The 26894-nt window shown below is 40.9% G+C and overlaps 1 protein-coding gene across 1 annotated transcript in view; it reads left to right on the forward strand.

Moving 5' to 3' along the window:
• The window catches only part of LOC141339050 (uncharacterized), a 49832-nt gene extending 24693 nt beyond the window's left edge, over nucleotides 1-25139 (forward strand). The window contains exons 3-9 of the mRNA XM_073844675.1: nucleotides 1963-2068; nucleotides 2208-2328; nucleotides 2468-4513; nucleotides 5746-5914; nucleotides 6011-6173; nucleotides 24387-24519; nucleotides 24604-25139. Coding sequence (XP_073700776.1) covers nucleotides 1963-2068; nucleotides 2208-2328; nucleotides 2468-4513; nucleotides 5746-5914; nucleotides 6011-6173; nucleotides 24387-24519; nucleotides 24604-24767 — 2902 coding nt within the window. The 3' untranslated portion in view covers nucleotides 24768-25139. The remainder of the gene's footprint in view (nucleotides 1-1962; nucleotides 2069-2207; nucleotides 2329-2467; nucleotides 4514-5745; nucleotides 5915-6010; nucleotides 6174-24386; nucleotides 24520-24603) is intronic.
• Nucleotides 25140-26894: the final 1755 nt, after the last annotated feature.

Raw genomic sequence — 26894 nt, forward strand, 5'->3', positions numbered from 1 at the left:
ACAGTAAAATTGCAAATACATAAATAATGTAATAAGATGAATGTTTTACTTTTTTAAACAAATCTAAAATGTTGGAAAAATGCAATACCTTTTAAATATAAACCCGAACCACCAATAGGTGGCAGTAGTCACTGTCTTAATGAGCGAGTCACGGATTCAACCATAGATGGATTCAACCAGTTCGTTCACTGACTCACCTGATTCATTAAAAAAATGCTAAATCATTCAGTACTGAAATACCGCTGTGTTGCTCGGAGATTTACGACTGTTCTGCTGTTGCTTTGCTTAGAACTATTTTCGTTAGCAAAAACGGTTAATGATGTGTCTAAAATGTAAGTCAGTTAATATTAGCTACTAGTTTATTGAACTACTGTTGTATAAAATCAATGTCACTTTTGCAATCGTAATGGTGCTTTCCTACCGCAGTATGTTTGTTCATGCTTGTTTCCTTGTGTCTGCTGTTGAGCCTATTAGTGTTGATTTTCCGTGAGTCAGATAGCCTGCACGAGCTTGATACTTGATACTGTCCGTTTTCAGTCATCTTAAGTAATAAAATCAGAATTATTCTCACCAAAGTTTCGTTGCTGCGCTAGTTATTTTTTGTAATTAATGTTTTAATCGGGTTACTTGTCCGGTCGGGCAAGTAAAATCCTCTTTCACTTGCCCTTTCACAAAATCCACTTGTCCCGGACAAGCGGACAAGCCTTAATGTTGAGCCCTGATGTTGGAAAACTGCTGTTCGGCCTAGTTTCTGGAGGGAAGGCATCATGTTCTGCTTCAGAATGTACAGTACATAATGGAAAACATGTTTCCCTCAATGAACTGCAGCTCCCCAGAACCAGCAGCACTCATGCAGCCCCAGACCATGATGACCACCACCATGCTTGACTGTAGACAACACAATTTTTTGGTACTCCTCACCAGGGCATCGCCACACATGCTGGACACCATCTGAGCCAAACAAGTTTATCTGATAGTCTCATCAGACCACAGGACATGGTTCCAGTAATTCATGCAACCGCTAAAGCAATGCTGGCAGCACTCATGCATCTGTTTTTTGAAGCTTGTTTCTGCACCTGACACACAGAACGAGTGCAAAACCTCGTTGATTGACCCTTGTGAGGCCTATGCCGATTGGAACCCGTCTTGGAAAACCTCTATATGATCTGTAGTGTAACTCGGTTTTAGGGTGTTACTGAACCTCTAGGTGGTCCATCCAGGATGTGTTCAGTGTCTGAGATTACAGTTTAGTAGGCTGACAAGAAATGAAAACTGGCAAAATAAATGAGAATGCAGCCATATTACACTTACATTCTGATGTTTTTCATTTCTTTACTAAACAAATGTTATGTGTCCTATGGAGAAACATAGTGAAATCTGGAACTTGCCTTCAGTCGTTCTCATGCTCCTCTGGTCAACTGGATTTAAAACCTGAATGAAGCTCACAAAATCCCATAGTGCCACTCTATAGTAAGTTATTGTTAAACTGCATGAGCTACAGTAACAACACCTCCTGACAGTTAGCATGGAAATATGCTGTTAGCAACTGTAAAACATAGTTTGAGCCATACTGCATTGTGAAAAATGTCTTATAGCAATATTACAGCAGTATTTTGTGTACATTTTTTCTTTCTTTCTCTGATGTTGTAAAAGGTTTTTCAGCCGTTTCCATTTTATTTTTTGCAAGTTTGTGTTTTATGCTTGTTTTACCCTATATAGAAGCATATACATTTCATTAAAAAAAGTGTTTCAATCGGCCAACTATACAGTAATAGGAACCACCATGTCTTTTAAGAATGGTGTATTGTATTTTCTGTGTTGCTGGGGGTATTGGATAATATCAGCGTTGTTTCTCAAAGTAATGTCTACAAAGGTTTTAATATTTTTACCATAATATGATCTTGCTTGTAATGCTACCTTTTGGTGTGACGGTTTATTGTTTGTTTGGTTGGTTTGTTTTAGGACTACTGAAGATCTGACTCCTTTACATATTGCTGCATCTTGGGGGTGTTTTCAGAATCTCAGATTACTCCTAAGGAATGGAGGAAACCCAAACCTCACAGATCAAGTAAATTATTCAGTGCATTACCATCTCCAGTACTGACCTGTATAGATGTAGACCTGCTGTAATCATCTATATTTATGTCTGTGTTTTATATCAAGTTGGGAACCTTAGAAAATTAAAGTGTTAACTGCTTTATTTCTAGGATGGGAATAAACCATCTGATCTGGCAGAGCAGGAGGAGAACAGTAAATGTGCTAGTCTTCTTCAAGAGTATGAATCCCATACATCCAAAGAGGAACAAGACGCACCCAAATTCCAGTACTGTAAGAATATTTGCTGTTATTATTCGGGTTAATTATCAAGCTTCTACAACAGAAGTTTGCCGTCAAAGTCAGAGATAATACAGCATTTTATCTATCATTTGTGGAAGAAGAACTAATCTTTTAACTTCTTTTTCCCTAGCAATGCTTTCTGGACAGTCCATGAGTGACAGCTCGTTCAGTCCAGAAACATCAATGCTTATTCCCCCCGGAGCAGAACCGTTGAGCAGCACACGTCTGTCCTCTTATACCAGCACTTGTAGAGTCAGTGGAAAACCTTTGAACAGAGAAAGTCAGGCCTTCTGGCTCTCAGATATATCGGATCTGGAGTCGCATGATTCTCCTGTTTGCAGTACCGATGAAATGTGTAAGGAGTTACCGATGCTGTCCAGTACTTGTCTGCCTGCTGTGAACAATAAGAACAATCCAGGGGTAGTGTCCACAAATCAGCATCAAGCTGCAGATAGTGACTGTGATGTTATGCAGACTCAGAATATCCCTGTTTTGTCTCAACGGGAAAACCGGAAGAGTGTCAGCTTCAGAGGAAGTATCGATTATTTACCTGCTATCAGCCCAGATGATCATCAGCAGTTCTTTCTCGATCGGTCTAGTGATCTTACATTGGATCTTTCTCAATACTCTGATTTCCTAGATACTAAACGTATGGCAACTGTGTTACAGAATCAGGGAATCGATGTCACGTCTCCTGACGATGTGTTCATTTTTTCCAAAGAAGTGGACACAATGGAAGATGAATTTGATAAGACCGTTGTGGGGCCTGTACAGCTTAATGATGATGATGAAGATGATGATGAATTTAAGAGCATCATTCAGCCCCACATCAGTAGTGGATCCAGCGAGTACAACAGCTGTGGCAGTGAGCCGTACCAGAGTCCCAGCACTGGAAACAGAGGAAGTCCACCTTCGACCAAACCCTGTGCCCACAAATCAGATTCGACCGTAGAGCAGTGTGGCTTCAGTGTTAGAAAACAAAGCCCTACTTTTGGTGATGATGGAAACAGACAGCTGAAAGAAGCAGTCAGGAGTCATATTGAACCATCTAGTTTATCAGCAACTGGCCGAGATGCTGGTACGGTGACCAGTACTGAAAGTGATAGTATTCCAAGTCCTTTTGTCACTGGGAGAACAAGGTCCAGATTGAGTCGTCATTCGGAGAGAATGAGCCAAAAATTGGCTTCTTTTCAAACCAGCTCTTGCCTCTTTGAAGAGACGCTACCCACCGCTACCCGTTTGCGCCGCAACACAGTTAAGTCACCTTACGGTATGTCGAAACACAGTCTTGATGAAGAAGACAAAATGGAGGATGTTGACTCACAGTTGAGCTCTCTCAAGTTATCTATAAGCTCAGATGGTCAAAGCCAAGCTGACACACTAATCTTATCTGACAGCATGGCTGACACGGTGTTAATTTCTGAAAGGATTGTTGAATCACCACTGGAAACGAGTGTCAGTGAGGCTGGTAATGAGGTAACCACTCCTGAACGTTCGACCGATATGCAAGAAGCTCAGAGAACCGCAACAGGAGCGCCACGGATCATCTCTACTCCTGTAGGAGACAAAGAGTCCAGTAATACGTCTTTGGCATTCCAGGTAGATGACTCAGAATCCGCCTCCAGTTTGACGTTTGAATCCCCAAAAGCACACAAGAATCCAGGTGCCAATCCAGGCCGCTCCGGATGTACTCCTCGGTATAGCATGAGCCGACTGTCAGGCCGCTTGTCTCGACAGGCGCTGGCAAACCTTTCTTGCACAGCTGGTGGACAGCCCAGAACTACTGATACAGAGGATGAACCTGTGGAATACCTTTATACTGACACTGAAGAGGGCCATGAGCTCATTGAGACCCATGTTCCCCCAACGGCCAATACCTCCTTCAGCTCTAGCATGAGCACCAGTAACTCGGAAGACACACTTCTTTATGATTGGCGCTCCCCTCAGCTTGGGTCTTCAAGTCCAGACCGTAGCACAGAAAGCTACCATCCCAAACAGGAGAGGGATGTTGGAGTAAGTGGCCTAACTGACCGGGAACTCAGAAACAAGTTAATTGAAATGGGAGAAGATCCAGGACCCATAAACAGTCAAACCCGCCCACTGTACGTACAGAAGTTGAAGAGATGCCTTCATAATACGCCACACAGCCAGAAAGCAGTCGCAGTGAGCCCCAGTGGTACGTGTATCAAAACATACAGCAATGGCGAATCACATAAAGCCAATGAACCCAACATTAGCTTTCATGAGGAGGCCCACCGCATACCTAGTTACACATTTGTAGTTAATATAATTGTCATTTGTGTCTCATAAAATGGTGCCATTCTAATTTACAATGTGAACATTAAATGATAACTGTTGCCAAAATGCAACCTGGGCTGTTTTTTTTACTGTAAACGAGACAAACTTGTATCTAAAAGCATAATTACGACAAACGAGCCGTTGAATGGGAGAACTAGGGGCATAACTTTGAGCGCATCAAAATCTATATTTTTACAACACTAAGAAGACCTGACACACCATGAAACTTTGCTGGAAGTATCGTCTGGGTCTCTACACATGAACTCCAGCATTGAGAACATTGTTTGTGAACACAGAGTTTACTAAAAAGAAAGGTTTTGAACAACTCACTTTCACTGTTTGAGTTTCGTCTTGCCAGTCAAGAAGTGTCCATCTCCGAATGCGACGTAATACTGAGGAGAGTAAAGATGGATAGCTCCTAAAGCATATTTCCATATAAATGCACGGCTAATTCGTTGTTTTGTCGCAAGTGAAAAACAATATTAACCTTCTAGTTGTAAAAAGAGCCTCATATAAGAAACATTAATATATAAGAATCTCGCATTCGGAGATGGACACTTCTTGACTGGCAAGACGGAGACTCAAACAGTGAAAGTGAGTTGTTCAAAAACTTTCTTTTTAGTAAACTCTGTGTTCACAAACAATGTTCTCAATGCTGTTCATGTGTAGAGACCCAGGCCATACTTCCAGCTAAGTTTCATGGTGTGTCGAGCCTTCTTAGTGTTGTAAAAATATTGATTTTGATGCGCTCAAAGATATGCCCCTAGTTCTCCCATTCACCAGCCACTGACCACAAAACTAAATCACGGTCAATCTCAAAAACGCCTCGTTTGTCCTAATTATGCTTTTAGATATAAGTTTGTCTCGTTTACAGTAAAAAAAAAACAGCCCAGGTTGCATTTTGGCAATAGTTATCCTTTAACTGTTTTTTCATGAAAATCAGCATCAAACTGGCCTGGTATTTTGTGTGGTATTTGATGATGACAACTATTTGATTGATGATTTTGGCCTCCCAAGTTGACCTCCTCTATAGTAAATGATTAGAAGATCAATGATGGCATATAAATGTCACACTTCTTTGTGTTTAAAGATCAATTATGTCTTTCTCAGCTGCAGGTTACAGCCCAGAACTGGAAAATGTGCTTCACAGATTCATCCTTCCTAATTGTCAAGCAGATGAGCTTGCTCTGTGTGAGCAGTTTGATAAGCCAGACCAGAATAAGAGATGGCGTGAGGGTTTCATTAAATCCAGCTTTAACTACCTACTGCTTGACCCACGGTATATAGTTTCTCTCACATTGTGTTGCCTTTATTTGTACAATGTCTGTTTCTTTTTTTATTGTTTACTAAGATTTTCCCTACTGCTGCTTTATAGAGTGACGAAGAATCTACCATATCGAAGCCAGTCCATGATTCCTAAAGAATGCTTTCAGACGTTCATCAACGCTGTTTTCTATGTTGGAAAGGGCAAGCGTTCTAGACCTTACAGTCATCTCTATGAAGCTCTGGAATATTTCAAAGGAGATAAGACCTCAAAGGTTAGATGTGTATTTATTTGATTGCTCTTTTTGATATTTGAGAGATTTGCACCCTTTTTTTTAAGATCTACACTACCATTCCAAAGCTTGAAATTTGTTCTTCTGTTCATTAATGTTGTATTTTGTTAATCAAAACAATAACGTTGTGAATTATTTTTATTAATGTTTGAAAGAACTGTTTTCTATTTTAGACAGCCATTAAATGTACACTAAAAAGCATGCAGTTAATGACATATTCAAACAAACGGAGAACATTAATGGCAATGGTTATATGTTGCGAGCAAACTTATAGCAAAATTTGGTCATTGTGTATGTTAGTTCAGGCATCATCTCTTCTCAGGTGTTGGGTCATCTCAGATCTTTGTAAGGGTTGGATATGGACTGAAGCTTGTGTTATTCCTAGTTACCTCAAGATCGCAATCCCATAGCAGAAACAGAGGAGCAAATAGAGAAAAAAATAGTGTAGCTGCTGTTCCCACCAACCAAAGAATTGTGTTCAACCCAATCAAAAGAATGATAGTGTATTTGTTCAGATATAGCTAAAGTACAAGGTTATTGTAGCGTGGTGGGAGACTAGTTAGGGAGCGTGAGGGATTGTAGCGTGGTGGGAGACTAGTTAAGGAGCGTGAGGGATTGTAGCGTGGTGGGAGACTAGTTAAGGAGCGTGAGGGATTGTAGCGTGGTGGGAGACTAGTTAGGGAGCGTGAGGGATTGTAGCGTGGTGGGAGACTAGTTAGGGAGCGTGAGGGATTGTAGCGTGGTGGGAGACTAGTTAGGGAGCGTGAGGGATTGTAGCGTGGTGGGAGACTAGTTAGGGAGCGTGAGGGATTGTAGCGTGGTGGGAGACTAGTTAGGGAGCGTGAGGGATTGTAGCGAGGTGGGAGACTAGTTAGGGAGCGTGAGGGATTGTAGCGTGGTGGGAGACTAGTTAGGGAGCGTGAGGGATTGTAGCGTGGTGGGAGACTAGTTAGGGAGCGTGAGGGATTGTAGCGCGGTAGGAGACTAGTTAGGGAGCGTGAGGGATTGTAGCGCGGTAGGAGACTAGTTAGGGAGCGTGATGGATTGTAGCGCGGTAGGAGACTAGTTAGGAGCGTGATGATTGTAGCGCGGTGGGAGACTAGTTAGGGAGCGTGATGGATTGTAGCGTGGTGGGAGACTAGTTAGGGAGCGTGAGGGATTGTAGCGTGGTGGGAGACTAGTTAGGGAGCCTGAGGGATTGTAGCATGGTAGGAGACTAGTTAAGGAGCGTGAGGGATTGTAGCATGGTGGGAGACTAGTTAGGGAGCGTGATGATTGTAGCGCGGTTGGAGACTAGTTAGGGAGCGTGAGGGATTGTAGCGTGGTAGGAGACTAGTTAGGGAGCGTGATGATTGTAACGTGGTAGGAGATTAGTTAAGGAGCGTGAGGGATTGTAGCGTGGTGGGAGACTAGTTAGGGAGCGTGAGGGATTGTAGCGTGGTGGGAGACTAGTTAGGGAGCGTGAGGGATTGTAGCGTGGTGGGAGACTAGTTAAGGAGCGTGAGGGATTGTAGCATGGTGGGAGACTAGTTAGGGAGTGTGATGATTGTAGCGCGGTTGGAGACTAGTTAGGGAGCGTGAGGGATTGTAGCGTGGTAGGAGACTAGTTAGGGAGCGTGATGATTGTAGCGTGGTAGGAGATTAGTTAAGGAGCGTGAGGGATTGTAGCGTGGTGGGAGACTAGTTAGGGAGCGTGAGGGATTGTAGCGTGGTGGGAGACTAGTTAGGGAGCGTGAGGGATTGTAGCGTGGTGGGAGACTAGTTAAGGAGCGTGAGGGATTGTAGCATGGTGGGAGACTAGTTAGGGAGTGTGATGATTGTAGCGCGGTTGGAGACTAGTTAGGGAGCGTGAGGGATTGTAGCGTGGTAGGAGACTAGTTAGGGAGCGTGATGATTGTAGCGTGGTAGGAGATTAGATAAGGAGCGTGATGGATTGTAGCGTGGTAGGAGACTAGTTAGGAGCGTGATGATTGTAGCGCGGTAGGAGACTAGTTAGGGAACGTGATGGATTGTAGCGTGGTAGAAGACTAGTTAGGGAGCGTGAGGGATTGTAGCGCGGTAGGAGACTAGTTAGGGAGCGTGAGGGATTGTAGTGTGGTAGGAGACTAGTTAGGAGCGTGAGGGATTGTAGCGTGGTAGGAGACTAGTTAGGGAGCGTGATGGATTGTAGCGTGGTAGGAGACTAGTTATGGAGCGTGAGGGATTGTAGCGCGGTAGGAGACTAGTTAGGGAGCGTGATGGATTGTAGCGCGGTAGGAGACTAGTTAGGGAGCGTGAGGGATTGTACCGCGGTAGGAGACTAGTTAGGGAGCGTGAGGGATTGTAGCGTGGTAGGAGACTAGTTAGGGAGCGTGATGATTGTAGCGTGGTTGGAGACTAGTTAGGGAGCGTGAAGGATTGTAGCGTGGTAGGAGACTAGTTAGGGAGCGTGAAGGATTGTAGCGTGGTAGGAGACTAGTTAGGGAGCGTGATGATTGTAGCGTGGTTGGAGACTAGTTAGGGAGCGTGAAGGATTGTAGCGTGGTAGGAGACTAGTTAGGGAGCGTGAAGGATTGTAGCGCGGTAGGAGACTAGTTAAGGGGCGTGAGGGATTGTAGCGTTAGGGAGCGTGAGGGATTGTAGCGTGGTAGGAGACTAGTTAAGGAGATTGAGGGATTGTAGCGTGGTAGGAGACTAGTTAGGGAGCGTGATGGATTGTAGCGCGGTAGGAGACTAGTTAAGGAGCGTGAGGGATTGTAGTGTGGTAGGAGACTAGTTAGGGAGTGTGATGGATTGTAGCGTGGTAGGAGACTAGTTAGGGAGCGTGAGGGATTGTAGCGCGGTAGGAGACTAGTTAGGGAGCGTGATGGATTGTAGCGTGGTAGGAGACTAGTTAGGAGCGTGATGATTGTAGCGCGGTAGGAGACTAGTTAGGGAGCGTGAGGGATTGTAGCGTGGTGGGAGACTAGTTAGGGAGCCTGAGGGATTGTAGCATGGTAGGAGACTAGTTAAGGAGCGTGAGGGATTGTAGCATGGTGGGAGACTAGTTAGGGAGCGTGATGATTGTAGCGCGGTTGGAGACTAGTTAGGGAGCGTGAGGGATTGTAGCGTGGTAGGAGACTAGTTAGGGAGCGTGATGATTGTAGCGTGGTAGGCAAGGCAAGGCAAGTTTATTTATATAGCACATTTCATACACAATGGTAATTCAAAGTGCTGTACATAAAAAGGAATTAAAATCACAATAGCATAAAAATTTAAAATAATAATCACAACAATAAAAACAAAATTAAGAACATTTAAGATGATAAAAAAAAAAAAATAAAAAAAAAAAAAAAATGATTTCAAATTAATTAATACAGTAAAATGATTATACATAAAATAATGCAAACTGTTCGGACGTAGCACAGTGCTCATTCAATAAATGCACAACTGAACAGATGAGTTTTGAGTCTGCATTTAAATGTGGCTAATGTATTAGCACATCTGATCTCTTCTGGAAGCTGATTCCAACAGTGGGCGGCATAATAGCTAAAAGCGGATTCCCCTTGTTTTGTGTGAACCCTTGATATTACTAACTGACTCGATCCTAGTGATCTGAGTTGTCTGTTAGGTTTATATTCAGTGAGCATATCTGCAATGTATGTAGGTCCTAGGCCATTGAGTGCTTTATAAACAAGTAAAAGTACTTTAAAATCTATCCTAAACATAACTGGAAGCCAGTGTAAGGACCTAAGGACTGGTGTAATATGCTCTGATTTTTTGGTTCTAGTCAGAATCCTGGCAGCAGCGTTCTGTATGAGCTGCAGCTGTCTAATGGTCTTCTTGGGAAGGCCGGTGAGGAGACCATTACAATAGTCCACCCTGCTGGTGATAAATGCATGAACAAGTTTCTCCAAATCTTGACGGGAAACAAAACATCTAATTCTTGCAATGTTTTTAAGATGATAGTATGCTGATTTAGTTACTGCTTTGACATGGCTACTGAAACTGAGGTCTGACTCCAGAATCACACCCAGATTCTTGACTTGATTTTTTGTTTTTTGACCCCTAGCGTCAAGGTACGCATTTACCTTATGAACTTCATCTTTGTTTCCAAATGCAATGACTTCCGTTTTCTCCCTGTTTAACTGTAAAAAGTTTTGGCACATCCAACTGTTAATTTCATCAATGCATTGGCAGAGAGAGTCAATGGGGCTGTAGTCATTTGGCGATAAGGCTAGGTAAATCTGGGTATCATCTGCATAGCTGTGATATGCAATTTGGTTCTTTCTCATTATTTGACTTAGTGGGAGCATATACAGGCTGAACAACAGAGGCGCTAGAATTGAGCCTTGTGGGACTCCGCATGTCATGGACGTCCACTTAGACTTATGTTCTCCTATACTCACATAATAGCCTCTCCCTTCTAAGTATGACCTGAACCATTTGAGAACCATCCCAGAAAGCCCGACCCAGTTTTCCAGTCTATCTAAAAGAATGTTATGATCGACAGTGTCGAACGCAGCACTGAGATCTAGTAATACCAGCACTGATATTTTGCCAGAATCTGAATTTAGGCGAATATCATTTATTATCTTTATGAGCGCTGTCTCTGTGCTATGATGTTGTCTGAAGCCAGATTGGAAATGGTCCAGGTATCCATTTGAGTTTATGTAGTGATTCAGCTGATTGAAAACAACCTTTTCAATAATCTTACCTATGAAAGGAAGATTTGAAATTGGTCTATAGTTGCTCAGTATGGTGTTATCAAGATTTTTCTTTTTCAGAAGGGGCTTAACGGCTGCAGTTTTCAGGGAGTTTGGAAAAGTCCCAGAAAGAAGTGAGGTGTTCACCACTTTTAAAAGATCTGCTTCTAGACAGCTAAGCACACTTTTGAAAAAAGATGTAGGGAGTGTGTCGAGGTGGCAGGTTGACGATTTGAGGTGCTTTACTGTTTCTTCCAAAATGTTGCTATCGATTTGTTCAAAAGTCGACATAATGACTTCTTTTTGAAATTGCGGTCGAATCTGTCTGACCTCTGCATAACTTGAGGATGTGCTAATTGTCTTTCTGATATTATTTATCTTCTCAGAAAAGAAGGAAGCAAACTCATCGCACTTGCTGTCAGAGAGCAGTTCACTAGGGATCTGACTAGGGGGGTTTGTTAGTCTCTCAACGGTAGCAAAAAGAGTGCGAGTGTTGTTTAAGTTGCTGTTTATAAGGTTTGAGAAGAATGTTTGTCTAGCTTTACCTAGTTCAACATTGAAAGCATGAAGGCTGTCTTTATAGATGCTATAGTGAATTTCAAGTTTTGTCTTCCGCCACATCCGCTCAGCTTTTCTGCATTGTCTTTTTATTATCTGTACTGCTGTTGATTTTCTCCACGGTGATTTCTGTCTTCCGGTCATCTGTCTGACCTTCACAGGTGCAATGTCATCAATGACATTCTTAACTTTTGAGTTAAAGGACTCCAGGAGAAGATCAACAGAGTCTGCAGAAATGCTTGGCATTGAAGATATAGCCTTCATAAATAGCACACTAGTGTTATCGTTAATGCATCTCTTTCTGACAGAGACTGATCTAGATTCAGTGGTAGCAGAGATCAATATATCAAAGAAAATACAGAAGTGATCAGATAGTGCTACATCCTTGATAACAGTGGATGAAATGTTTAGACCCTTACTGATGAGTAAATCAAGAGTGTGTCCACGATTGTGTGTAGGCCCATGCACATGCTGAATCAGGTCAAACGTGTTCAAAACTGTTATAATTTCTTTTGTAGTTTTGCTTTCTGCCTTGTCTATGTGAACATTAAAATCCCCTGCAATAGCAAAACAGTCAAACTCTGAACAAATCATTGATAGCAGTTCTGTGAACTCTTTAACAAAGGCTGGAGAGTATTTTGGGGGTCTGTAAATAATGATAAACAGAATGCGAGCACCTTTCAGCAGAATCCCTAGATATTCAAAAGACAAGTACTGACCAAATGACACTTGTTTGCATTCATAGACATCTTTAAATAGGGCAGCTACGCCACCTCCCCTTTTGCCAGCTCTGCAGACATTCATGAAAATAAATCTGTGAGGGGCTACTTCATTGAGGACCGTTGCATAAGAGCTGTCTTCTAACCATGTTTCATTTAAAAACATAAAATCCAGGTTGTTTGTGGTTATAAAATCATTGATCAGAAGTGATTTATTTTTTAGTGAGCGAACATTTAAAAATGCTAGCTTGATGGCATCACTTTTTGTCTCTAGAGCAATCTTAGTTTGATGCCTAATAAGCCTCAGATTAGATGTGTGAACTGTACGATTTGAAAGGGCCTTAGACTTTCTATCACATATTAAAACAGAAATAGGGAAAGCTACAGGCACACTGGGTTCCCGCTTGTTTTGTAAACATTCCTGATTGTTGCTGTTACCGTAGCGGGGACCCGTCACATATCACTGAGAGCTGTTATCAGTTGTTTTTGGTTCACTCACAGCAGACGCAGGAGGGTTTGAGCCCTGGCGTTGTGGCAGCGGCCGGAGAGCTCTCACAGGAGGAGGAGGGTGAGCTGGGCCCACAGGCTTTGGTGGTTGTGGTGCCTGCCGTTTTTTAGTTGATAACTGGGGGCTTGCAGCAAAAGAGTGGGAGAGTCTGGTTCCAGCATATACCAGTTCCTCCATTTTCTGTGAGAAGCTTAGAAGTGGAGATGCTGGAGAGAGGGATAATGTGTCTGGTGAATGGAGCTCTGGCTCTGGAGTTTCCGGTGGCTGGAAAATGTTGTTGTCCTGGCTTCTCTGACTGTTTACCAGAAAGTCGTCCTTCGGTGTTGAGTCTGTCTGTGATAAGCTCTGTGCGCAGGGCTCAGCCAGGAAAGTGTCCATAAGCAGTGCTTGTTGTGGCTGCGTGGCGTTGTCAGTGTCCTTGTTGGTTGTGTTGGCCACATGATGACTCTGAAGCTGATAAGATGTCCTGTCATCACTTTGTCCAAGTGTGTGTGTGCCATTCATGTTGGGTAGACTCACACATTCTACTGAGGGATGCCGGAGTGAAAAATAGATATTGTCCTTAAGCACTCTCGCACCAAGTTTGTTTGGGTGGAGGCCGTCCAGTTTGAACAGTTGTCTATGGCCCCAAAAAAGATTGAAGTTGTCAATGAAGTTGACTCCTTTTAGACTGCAGGTTCTTTGTAGCCAGGTATTCAGTCCGAGCAACCGTGAAAACATGTTAGTTCCCCTTGCTGGGAGTGGTCCACTGATGAACGACTGAATTTCAAGTCTTTGAAGTGTTTCAATGAGTTCACCGAAATCCTTCTTTAGGAGCTCTGACTGCTCTTTCCGAATATCGTTCTTTCCCACATGGATGATGATTCGATTTGCAGTCTTGTGCTTCATTAGAATGTTCCGAAGTTCTTTGTTCACATCAGAGACGGTTGCTTGAGGACAGCAGCATGTAGTTGTAGTTCTGCTACTGATATTTCTGATAATGGAGTCACCCACTATGAGAGTTCTGGGCTCGGCTGCGCTCTGAGCTGAGTGCCGCTGTCTGCTCGACCTTGCGCGCCTGTTTATAGCAATGTTAGCAGTTGGCTGACATGATATATGTTCAGTCACATTTGGGGATTCCTCACCCACATTCATTAATGCATCAAATCTGTTTTCTAGCTGTATAGGGGGTGGTAAAACAACAGTTTTTGCAAGCCTTGTCGTGGCCATATCTGGGGTAGAGGATGATACCGCAGCAATACGAGATACTCTTGACAGTCTGATGTCTCGAGTGCCTTTGGGTCTCGCTCCCTGTTTTTGCCATCGATTTGTGTGTCGATCAGTTTTGGCTTGTTCCTCTACATTTCTAAACTGTCGATATTGACTAGATTCACAGGACTCACCGGCTGTATGCTGAGGGGGTCCGTGATGATGATCTTCTGTGTGTTCCGCCTGTTTTGGAAGTCCAGCAAGTAACTTTGTTTCTAAAATCACAATCCTTTGTAGAAGTCTGTGGCAGTTTGTGCAGCAAGTAGATTCCAGAAGAGGCATTTTCTTTCTTGTCTGTTGAAAGTAGGCAGCTGTGTTTACCCGTCTCCGGAATGTAAACTGCTGGCAGTGGGAGGCAAAAAGTCTCCTTTTTTCGTTATATTTGTATCAAAAATGTGTTGTCTGAGCACTGTGCTGATATGCTGAAGTTAAATATTTGAAAAATCGGAGAAAAGTTCAAAAGCAGGGAGCAAAGCGCGGAGCAGTAAGCAAAAGCGTCCGAACAGTAGCAAAGCCGGAAGCTAAAAAGGTAGGAGATTAGTTAAGGAGCGTGATGGATTGTAGCGTGGTGGGAGACTAGTTAAGGAGCGTGATGGATTGTAGCGTGGTGGGAGACTAGTTAAGGAGCGTGAGGGATTGTAGCGTGGTGGGAGACTAGTTAGGGAGCGTGAGGGATTGTAGCGTGGTGGGAGACTAGTTAGGGAGCGTGAGGGATTGTAGCGTGGTGGGAGACTAGTTAAGGAGCGTGAGGGATTGTAGCATGGTGGGAGACTAGTTAGGGAGCGTGAGGGATTGTAGCGCGGTTGGAGACTAGTTAGGGAGCGTGAGGGATTGTAGCGTGGTAGGAGACTAGTTAGGGAGCGTGATGATTGTAGCGTGGTAGGAGACTAGTCAGGAGCGTGAGGGATTGTAGCGTGGTAGGAGACTAGTTAGGGAGCGTGAGGGATTGTAGCGCGGTAGGAGACTAGTTAGGGAGCGTGAGGGATTGTAGCGTGGTAGGAGACTAGTTAGGGAGCGTGATGGATTGTAGCGCGGTAGGAGACTAGTTAGGAGCGTGAGGGATTGTAGCGCGGTAGGAGACTAGTTAGGGAGCGTGATGGATTGTAGCGTGGTAGGAGACTAGTTAGGGAGCGTGAGGGATTGTAGCGCGGTAGGAGACTAGTTAGGGAGCGTGAGGGATTGTAGCGCGGTAGGAGACTAGTTAGGGAGCGTGAGGGATTGTAGCGTGGTAGGAGACTAGTTAGGGAGCGTGATGATTGTAGCGTGGTTGGAGACTAGTTAGGGAGCGTGAAGGATTGTAGCGTGGTAGGAGACTAGTTAGGGAGCGTGAAGGATTGTAGCGCGGTAGGAGACTAGTTAAGGGGCGTGAGGGATTGTAGCGTTAGGGAGCGTGAGGGATTGTAGCGTGGTAGGAGACTAATTAGGAGCGTGAGGGATTGTAGCGTGGTAGGAGACTAGTTAAGGAGATTGAGGGATTGTAGCGTGGTAGGAGACTAGTTAGGGAGCGTGATGGATTGTAGCGCGGTAGGAGACTAGTTAAGGAGCGTGAGGGATTGTAGTGTGGTAGGAGACTAGTTAGGGAGCGTGATGGATTGTAGCGTGGTAGGAGACTAGTTAGGAGCGTGAGGGATTGTACCGTGGTAGGAGACTAGTTAGGGAGCGTGATGGATTGTAGCGTGGTAGGAGACTAGTTAGGGAGCGTGAGGGATTGTAGCGTAGTAGGAGACTAGTTAGGGAGCGTGAGGGATTGTAGCGTGGTAGGAGACTAGTTAGGGAGCGTGATGGATTGTAGCGTGGTAGGAGACTAGTTAGGAGCGTGATGATTGTAGCACGGTAGGAGACTAGTTAGGGAGCATGATGGATTAGCGTGGTAGGAGACTAGTCAGGAGCGTGAGGGATTGTAGCGTGGTAGGAGACTAGTTAGGAGCGCGATGGATTGTAGCGTGGTAGGAGACTAGTTAGGGAGCGTGAGGGATTGTAGCGTGGTAGGAGACTAGTTAGGGAGCGTGAGGGATTGTAGCGCGGTAGGAGACTAGTTAGGGAGCGTGATGGATTGTAGCGCGGTAGGAGACTAGTTAGGAGCGTGAGGGATTGTAGCGCGGTAGGAGACTAGTTAGGGAGCGTGAGGGATTGTAGCGTGGTAGGAGACTAGTTAGGGAGCGTGAGGGATTGTAGCGTGGTAGAAGACTAGGGAACGTGAGGGATTGTAGCGTGGTAGAAGACTAGTTAGGGAGCGTGAGGGATTGTAACGTGGTAGGAGACTAGTTAGGTATGCAGGAGCTAAACCATTTAGGACCTTATAAGAAAGTAGTAATATTTTGTATCTAATACTTAATAGGTAGCCAGTGTAGAGACCGTAAAATTGGGGTAATATGATCATATTTTCTTGATCTGGTAAGGACTCTAGCAGCTGCATTCTGGACACCTGTAACTTGTTTATCGAAGAAGCAGGACAACCACCTAGTAGTGCATTACAATAGTCCAGTCTAGACGTCATGAATGCATGAACTAACTTTTCTGCATCAGAAACAGGTAACATGTTCCGTAGCTTAGCAATGTTTCTAAGATGGAAGAATGCTGTGTTTGTAATTTGGGAGATATGATTTTCAAAATACAATTTGCAGTCTAATATAACACCCAGATTTTTGACTGTAGAAGAAATAACAGTACACCTGTCTAGATGCAAATTGTAATTGAAGAGATACTGTTTTTTGGTCCAATATTAATTATTATCTCTGTCTTATCTGAATTAACTAGGAGAAAATTATTGGTCATCCAGTCTTTTACATTTCAACACACTCTATTAGCTTAAATAGTTTGGAAGTTTCATCTGGTCTTGTTGAAATATATAGTTGAGTATCATCAGCATAACAATGGAAACTAAGCCCATGTTTTCTAATAATATTACCAAGGGGCAACATGTAAATTAAAATAGCAAAGGACCTAGAACAGATCCTTGTGGCACTCCATACTTTACTGGTGATAGTTGAGGTGACTCCCCTTTAAATAAACAAAGTGATAATGCTTGGACAGATGAGATCTAAACCATCTTAAATCCTGCTCTCAAGTAAACCTCACAATGAGATGCAGCCTTGGTCTGATGCAAGAAGCAAGTCATTTAGGGCTGCAACAACTAATCGATAAAATTGATTATTATCGATAATGAAATTTGTCGACAACGATTCTCATTATCGATGAATCGGGTCCGCCCACAGTGCACTTACAACTTCAGAGGATCACGTCAAATAACAGCACTGAATGACGCATTTCTCTAAACAAAATGCATCTAAAAAATAGTGGAGGAAACAGACTGAGATGCTGCAGGAGAGTTACGTGATCCAAGCTGCTCAAAACAGGAGAATTCCTACTTTTAAAACTAATAGAGTGATGGCTTGCCCTGTGAGGCGCTTTGAGATCCGTTTTCGTCCTCAGCATGAAAACTTTCAGTTTGCGGTCATATCCTTATCTGTAAATGTCACAAATTCACTCGAGATTTTCCATTTAAAAATCCATTCTGGCAGTCTGTAAGTGTAAATCTTTACTGAATGAGCGTGTCAGACAGCCGGAACACAGAAGGGAGACAATTAATACTCAACTCAGCGCAAAAACATTCATTGTGCTGAAACATCTGTCGTTGAATGTTAAATTTAGATTTAAATACAACATGTAGTGCGCGTATTTATGGAGGGTATGAACAGTAGGGCTGTGACGGTGGCAGATTTTAACCACCGCCGGTGGTGCGGTGTTTTATATATAAATAAATGAGGCTCAAACATTATTCACGAACGTGCGTGTTTTGCAATTTCTGTCGGTGAACAAGCAGTCTACAAAACACTAAAATAAATCAATGAAATAATACATTTAAATAAGAAAGTAGCCTAAATAAGTGGTTAAATAGGCTATTAAACAAACATTCGTTGCAAAAATTCCTACAACCTCTAACGTTACAGCTGATCAGAATTACTGGCCGAGTTCTCTTTCTCTTCCCCATTGCACAGCTGCTGTTTTTAATAGCAAAGTAATTACATTTATTTTCGTTTCTTTAGTTTATAAAGTTAATTTAGAAATATATTTGGAACATGTTTTATTTGTGAAATTCAAGTTTTTGTTTTTTAAAGTAACGACAAAGCGGCCGGCGGCAGATAGATCAGTTTAGCCTTCTCAAATCATCACGATTTAAATTAAAATCCTTAGATAAAAAATAAATAAATAAAAAAAATTAAGCATATCACAATATTAGTTTAATCGTTTAACCTAGATAAATGTGTAGGCTACTAATAGGCGCATATCCAATAGTTTGTGCGGAGATTAAAAGCTTTGCAGGACATGGAGGTGCGAGTGCTATGTGAAACTTCATTTTTGCTCATAAATATAAGAGTAATAAATTTACTTTAAATTATTACTTCACTACTATAAAACGAAATAATTCAAATCGAAAACAAAACTCTTTTATTAGCTATAGGCCTAATCCATAAGGATGCACTCAGAAAATACTAGTTTATTAATAAATAATATGAATATCTCCTTACTTTTCCCCTCCACATTCATGGTAGGCCTAATTACTTTAGCTGGGGCTTTGGGCCAGCTTCAGCTTACTGCGTGCATTTGAACGCGGAACTCTTGCGCTCGCTGCTGTTGGTGGGACACTAAACACCGCCACGGCAGAATAAATAGCAGAAACACTGTATTTTATGCTTGTTAGTGTGTTTTTCTTCAGATATTTGTCCTTTCTCTTTATTACAACAGGTGAATTGTTGTAAATTGTTAAGCACTGTGTTTTCATAGCATTCAGAATGTGGAATAGTGTGATTTAAAACATAAATAAATAATTGGAATTTTTAAGCCAACGAATCGATTAATCGAAAAATTAATCGGCGAACTAATCGATTATCAAAATAATCGTTAGTTGCAGCCATAGTCATTTGTGATATATATATATTTTTTTAACAAGTGTAGTTTTTGTGCTATGATGGGGCCTGATACCTTACTGAAATTGGTTTCGTGAAATTCATAGATATCATTTGTAGGGATGAGATCTTATGGCACGAGATCCTCTTCCGCCAAGAAATGGCGACAACTGCACGTTTAAAAAAAGTATTTATCATTGAATCTTTTCAAGGAGAATAGTGAAACAAGTCTTTATTAATTGAGACACTGACTCCTTCATTTTTAAAAATTGTTAAAATATACATTTTTAAAAACTTTAAAAAAAAAACGTAATTTACTAGGGGTTCTGACAAAACGTTCATTGTTTATTTCAATTTTTTGAAATTCAATTTATGAAAAAAATTGTGATTTTCAATTTATCCACAATCATGCAGCTTTAGTTTACATGTTTATTACTGCATATAATTCATTAAAATATACGTTTTATTTCAAAAAGTACAAGTTCATATCAAAATGCACAAGCGTTTTGTTTTTCAGTTGAATAAAATTAAATTTTTTCCCTAAATATTTCCACATTGAGGATTTCTTTAAAAAAGTTTCATTCTCGTGAACCCAGTCTCGTCTCGTCTCGTGGGATAACTGTCTCGTCACACCCCTAATAATTTGAAATTGAACGTCAAGTTCATTTTATTTTTGATATAACGCCAGATCACAATAGAAGTCATTTAAGGTTATCTTTCCTATAGAACAGGTCTATACATTCTTTTATTAAACAAACTAAACTGCCTTATGTTGTTTATCTTATTTACACGAAGGCATGTCATTTCTGTCTCTACATGGTCGCGCGTTTACAATGTCTCCTCCGCCGAAACACAGACGGGATCGCGGACTCCGTTCATGAAAACGGAATCTACTATAGCGCTGAATGCCACCGAATCGTTGATTTTTGGATTAATAAATCAGAAGTTGGTCTGTCACTTAATTCAAATCGCGATATGGACTAGTGTTTGTGAAAACTGAAATGCAAAAAAAACATTTTAATATATGAATCCTGCATGTTCCGTTTGTCCCTCTGTATGTATGAATGGTGGAGACGCGTTTTCTTTCACTACATGCATACTTATGTGACGCTCACGGTAATTTTTGGCCTTTGCATCTCACATGAACAGATAAACTCAATCTCCAAAGCTGCTGTGAGTGTCACTTTTACCGTTTCATTTGAGAAAACTAGCATCATATCAAACTGTACACACACAGAAACTGTCAAAATAAAAGTACGGTTTAACATGTAACAACAATATTAGTCTTGTATTACTTTTGTACAGTATAATGTAGATATATTCCTATTTAATAATTGACATAAAACAATGTATATATGATAAAAAATAAACATAACAAGATTAACCACTTAATTGTAGAAAAAAATACTACAATTATTATTTAAATGTTAAATTATTATTATTTATTGATTTTAACAGCAAACCTCTGTTTGTTTTCCAAAAATTTAAAAGGTTTATTTTTCATTTGATTAAAAATAAATAAATGTTTATGCTTTCATTTGATTATGAGAAAAATTAAAACACACAAGAATTTCTAAAAAAAAAAAAAAAAAAAAAAAAAAAAAAAAAGCTAAAGATTGTAGAGCCCTATTGTTCAAAATGTTAAAATAGAGGGTTTGGACTTATTTTTTCACTGAAATAAATGCTTTCGTTATTTCACAAAGCAGGCTAAAGTACCGGGGGAAAAAAGTAACGTTGGCTACCGGCACCGCATCTCAAAAAATTACGAAGGAAGTGTATGACATGTTTCTTTTCTGTCTGCAATCAAATCATTGGATCCTTGGACTGAAAACTTTTTCCTGAGTTTTGTTGCTTAAAATAAGTGACTGCAATTAAATGGTCCATGACCGTGTTAATGCAAAGAAAACCTGGCCAACTTCATCAGAGATTGCAAAAAAACAGCCTTACTCCCAGTTTATTCATTCCAGTGTGTATTTATCTTCAAAAAATGAGAAGTTCTTTGTCACAGCACTGCTTTGAAATACAAGCGGAATAGCAGGCCTGCTGTCGATGGCAAACTACAACTCTCAGCTGAACAAAGCACACCAGTGTCTTCAAACCATGTATATGCACTTTTGGTCCTTTTGGAATCTTCAAGTGTCCTTTTTTAGAAAAAGACCCCTGAATTTACTTCAGAAAAAAAAAAAAAAAAAAAACTTGCAGAAAAATAAATAAATTCTTTTGTCAGAATTATCCTCAAAGTAATTTGAATTTGTAAAACATTTCTTTATTTTATTGATTGATAATAGGTAAGGGGTGCTGGCCCAAAAAAAAAAAAAAATATGTGAGAACCACTGGTCTATAGAGTAGGAGAGTAATTTGTCTGAGATTTAATATTTTGGGATGTGCTCTAAAGAAAGTGTTCATTTTTTTCATTCCAGACAACCATGCCATTATAAAAACATTCAAATATTGGAATGCTTAGCTAAGACAAAAAGTAACATTAGAAGAGCCTTCCGTGTGTTTGACTTGATTGTTTCTCTTTCAGCAGCAGTAGGGTCCCATTTAATGCGAGGATAGTTATGCGTGTGTGGATGACTGAGAAATCACTTTTTTTTTTTTTCCGATCTTTTGGCTATTGCACTATAATAACATACTGCATGTTTCAGAACTTCAGAACATCCTCGTCAGTCCAAAACTGCTTTTATTGAGACCAAGCTGCCGAAACATCATGCATCCTTCTCTTTATCTCTGTCTTAGAAATGATTGCTAAACCCTGCCCTGGCCCTGACACATGCACCATGATGTGGAGCACAATTAAGTGAAAATTGCTAAGTTTGCATCATAATGACGTGAGCGTGCTCCGGTCTGCAGTGTGAGTGCAGGCTGGCTGAAGGGTAGAGGGAGTCAAGCCAACTGTGTCTAGTGTGAAGGAGAAATAGTCAAACAGGATCCCTTGACTAAAAATAACTGTTAATTATTGAAGACTACATGGAATTTTGGTTTCACATATCATTAACACATTCGAGGTGTGTGTCTGATGAATACACCTAAAAATGGCCAAAATAGTGTAAAAGAAAGAAATAAAATATGAATAAAACATTTCATTTATATTTCATGTTCTCTAAGAAACTGCTTGGCACTTGTGAATGTTTTTATGCATTTCTTAAACAATTTTGGTAGTATGAACTTTCAGTAACGGGAGAAGGGGGTTTCGTTGAAATATTTCCACTTGTGTTTTGAATATGAACATGAAAGTGGGTTTGAGTAAAAGAGTTGTCATTTTTGGTGTCCTCCGCACTCTTCAGGTCTGAAGATATTTGGTTGTGATTCAGTGAGTTGTCGACCAGAGACCAGATCACTTGTTAACTTGAGAACTCAAGTCCAGTTTGTAAAAGAATCATACGGTGAAGTGGTTCTGTGAAACGAGTCGACTCCAGATTAATTGGGTCGTTATTGCGAGTGGGTCTTTCCAGGCGCGTCGCCAGGATTTATTCTTTGGATGGGCCTTAGTAATTTTGGGTGGGCCTTAATTTAACGAGTCCGTATCTTCAATATAAAATGTATATAACAAGCAGGTATACACAAACTATACCAAAGTTAAACTCCTTTTCCCTCTCTTTGGATTGTGAGTATCGCACGCACTGTTAATCCCCTGACCGTTCCATTCGGAACACCTTATTCTTTACCGGAATAAAATCAAACGGGAAGAAAATTTCAGATCCACTTCTCAACGTTGTTTATTTTTTATCCAGCTTTCAGTACAAAATGCAATTAAAACAATCTGATGAGAAGGTGAATGAATTTGTGTTTTAAACACTCGGAACATGGTAAGAGGCAGGTTATGATTAATCGTCTATCTGCTTCTTTTGATCATGAAAAACAAATGCATTCGCTGAATAGCGCTGAATGAAACTAACATGAACAATTGTGAATGGAATGAATGTTCAAAGTTAAATGGCATGCGTGAAAAACTCAACTATTGTGGGAAGTAGCCTATACCACATTGTTAAAACACAGGCGAAGTAGATTCATATTCAAATCTTATAAAGGACTTTAACCCTTATGTGGTCTTCGTTTTGGAATCACACTCATGGTTTTTGGGGTCTCTAGAGAAACCAGGCAAAACTTAAAAAAAGATTTTTTGTTCCTTTTATTAATGTTTTTACTCCACATTTGCGCAGTTTTCGTAGGATTTATGCTATTTTTTAAATATATATAAATTATTAAATAAATATATTTTTTAATAGGTTTATATGCAAAAACAGCTTTTTATGTAAAATTCACTTTATAAAATACCCACATTTTAAACTGTCATTCATGGGGATAACATGGATAATTTGATATGGTTTAGTGTAAGATTTTTGCCCATTTTTTATATAACTTTTACCACTAGATGGCTGCAGAGCACTACTATTAACTAATTGCTATTTGACCAACAATAAGATATCTTTTCACAAGTTTTTTCAGTTGAGTTCATATCTACATATTATGAAATCTCAATTATAACAATAAAAATACTTTTTGTCAAAGTTAAGCAGTTTTTGTACTGAAACAAAACCAGTTCTGTTACATATTGAGTAGCAGTACACAACATGAACATAAGAATGTTTTTATTTGACAAATTATAAGAGAGCAGTTTTTATGGTCTCCAAATGTAGCCCTGCGTGTTTCATGATATGTAGATATGAACTCAACTGAAAAAAACTTGTGAAAAGATATCTTTCAGGTGGTCAAATAGTGGAGCTCTGCAGCCACCTACTGCTAAAAGTGTTTTTTTTTTTTACATTTAAAACTGGATTTTCCAAAAGATGGGCAAAAATCTTACACTAAACCATGTGAAATTATCCATGTTATCCCCATGAATGAAAGTTAGACGTGGGGTTTTTTATGAAAGGGAATTTTACCAAAAAAAAGCAGTTTTTGTGTACAAACCTATAAAAAATATTAATTTATTAATTTATATATATTTAAAAAATATCCAAAATCCTCCAAAAACTGCACACATGAGGAGTAAAAACATTAATAAACAGGAAAGTAACATTTGTTTTGTTTTTTTAACTATTATTTTCTAACAAAAATTGTATTGTACAAAGACCACGAACGTGAGTATTTTTTTCACACTAACATAAAATCAAGCTATCATTCCAATTTAATTTTTTATTTGTAGATCAAGACAGTGTTGACTGATTTACAAAGTCTCATCCCATTTGGACAAAGGGAACATTTTTTTAAATTTTAGCAAACGCCATTCGGGGTCCAGAAATCCCCCAAAGACCACATAAGGGTTAAGCATTTAGAATAAGGAAAAAACAGGCTAATAACAAAAACCTGCGTATCGAACAGAGTAGCTAAACATCGGTGTCCTAACGAGACATTTTGACTTTTGAAAATCCTCCATGCCAGAGTTTTCGCACTGTTAGCCTACTTGAACAAAATGAATGTATTGGTTAACGTAAGTAGTCCTGTTGTGGTCGGACAGTTCTCACAACAATGTAGGCCCAGCCACAACGCCGCGGCTGGGTCTTTCTTCATTAAGATTAAAAACCGTGCATCTCACTGTCATTTTTATTACCAGTCTTCACAATATCTTTTTGTCTTCGTGCCTCCAGAAACTGTGCTCAAAAGTGCAGCACATCCTGCAGGTCTGGAAGGCTGGGCACGGAGTGATATCCCTGCACTGTTTCCAGAACGTCATTGCTGTGGAAGCCTACACGCGGGAGGCCTGTATGGTGGATGCCATCGGTAAAGACACTGCTTGGACAGCGCTAAAAGTTCTCTGCAGCACAAATGTCCATCTTAACGTCTGCATTGTTGATCTTTTAATAGGGCTGAAGATGCTGACAAACCAGAAAAGAGGAGACTACTACGGTGTGGTGTCGACGTGGCCTGTGCGGAGAAAGCGGCATCTAGGAGTTCACCTGCTGTACAGGGCCATGCAGATATTTTTGGCTGAAGGAGAACGACAGCTCCGACCTGTCGACATCAGATAGACGCTGTTGCATTACAGTGTTTTAATTACAAAAGCATTAACTTGTTGATATAGTAATATCAATAAATATCAGCATATCAGAGTCATGCAACTGAAAAAAGTAATAGTGTAACAGTAAAAAAAATACAAAACAGATCAGCTGTTCAGTTTCTAAATTGAATCATTATTTTTTTTTAAATCCTTATTGTTCATTGTATTGATGCCCTGTTTTAATGCATATAATGAGCTACATGACATGCACATATCTTGGAAGTAGTGGTAGATATTTGTTTTAATGCATATTCAGTTAACGTTACATAAATCATTGTGTATTGAATATTGAACCATTTTATGAATTAAGTGATCTTTACAATTTGTCTTTTCTTTAGCTTCATACTAGTTGTACGTGTAATGATTATTACATGATTATGCTTGTTTTTTTATACTTAGAAAGCAACCATTGATAAATAAAAAGTTAGAGAGAATCTTTGAGTTTGATTATTTCAATGGAAGACAAAATAAAGCTAAAGTAAAATCACCAAATGAGGCACAGTGACCTCCACTAATATTGGCACCCTTGGGAAATATGAGCAAAGGTGGCTGTGAAAATAAATCTGCAAATCAAGTCTTTCTGCTAAATGTAGTGTGGACATATAGTGGAACGAAATGCTGTGTCTCGCAAGACCACGGTGCTACATACTGGTTAAACATGAAAACAGCACAAGTATAAGAAAAGCAATTATATACCTATACAACAGTTAACCATCTGACTATACACATACTATAATATAACTACAATAAATAGTTGACTACACAAGAACTGACAATACAAACACTTCACATAAATACTGTACATGAAGTTTTAAAAAAGAGATATTTGTACATGAGATTGTGCAAAAGAGATATTGTGTGCATTAAGTTGTGCAGATAAAGGATTTTGAGGGAAGCAGCACATAGTGCAGAAAGATTCTTAGTGCAAAGCACAAGTAAACATATAATCTTATTGAGTCTTTGTAGCAGCGAGTGTTTATAGAAAGTGTCTAGTGTACGTAAGTGTGTTACTACAGGTGGTTTGTAAGGCCCACTCACCTGTGTGTAGCACACTCAGAATAGCACTTAGGAAAATTGTCCACAGTTTTAATGAGTTTGGGGGAGGAGGCTGAGGTTTTCATGGTTTCAGAGGGGAACAGGGAGATTGGAGTTGAGGGCTCTCACAGCCTGTTGAGCAGTCTCACAGAGCGAGCTTTGATACTCCGCTTCTACCTGATGGCAGGAGCTGGAAGAGATTGTGGGGTCCTTCATGAGGCTGGAAGCCTTACTGGAGCATCATGCATGGAAAATGTCCAGGATGGAGGGGAGAGGGGCAGCCATGATCTTTCAGCGATGACAGTGTTCACTGTCCGTTGTAGGGTCTTGCGGTCAGCAGCACTGCAGTTCTTGTACCAGACTGTGATGCAGATGGTCAGCACGCTCTTAATGGTGCCCCTGTAGAAAGTGGTGAGGATGTGTGCCCTTTTCAGCCGGCGCAGAAAGTGGAGGCGCTGTTGGCCCTTCTTGCTGAGCAACGTGGCGTCCAGGTGAGATCCTCTGTAATGTGCACCCCCAGAAATTGCAGTTAGAACGTCCAGGATCCAGTTACAGAGGGAGGTGTTTAGGCCCAGCAGGTTTAGTTTGTGGATGAGCTGTTGAGGGATTATTGCGTTGAATGCTGAGCTGAAGTCGATGAACAGCATTCTAACATAAGAGACTTTCTGTTCCAGGTGAGTGACAGCTAGGTGAAGAGTGCTGGATATTTCATCGTCCGTGGAGCGGTTTGGACGGTATGCAAACTGGAATGGGTCCAGCGGGTTTGGGAGACTGGTTTTGATGTGATGCATGACTAACCTCTCAAAGCACTTCATCATGATTGGGGCCAGTGCTATGGGACGATGTGACTCTATTGGTACTGGAATAATGGAGGTAGATTTAAGACACCTGGCTCAGCGAGAGATGTCTGTTAGGACATCCGTCAGCTGTGCAGCACAGTCTCTCAGCACACGGCCAGGTATGTTGTCAGGACCCGCAGCCTTGCGTGGGTTAATCCTGGATAGGGTCTTCTTTACGTCAGCTGGAGAAAGACAGAGTACCTGGTCGTTTGAAGATGTGAGGA

This window comes from Garra rufa, chromosome 7 (assembly GCF_049309525.1).
Source record: "Garra rufa chromosome 7, GarRuf1.0, whole genome shotgun sequence".
NCBI lineage: Eukaryota > Metazoa > Chordata > Actinopteri > Cypriniformes > Cyprinidae > Garra > Garra rufa.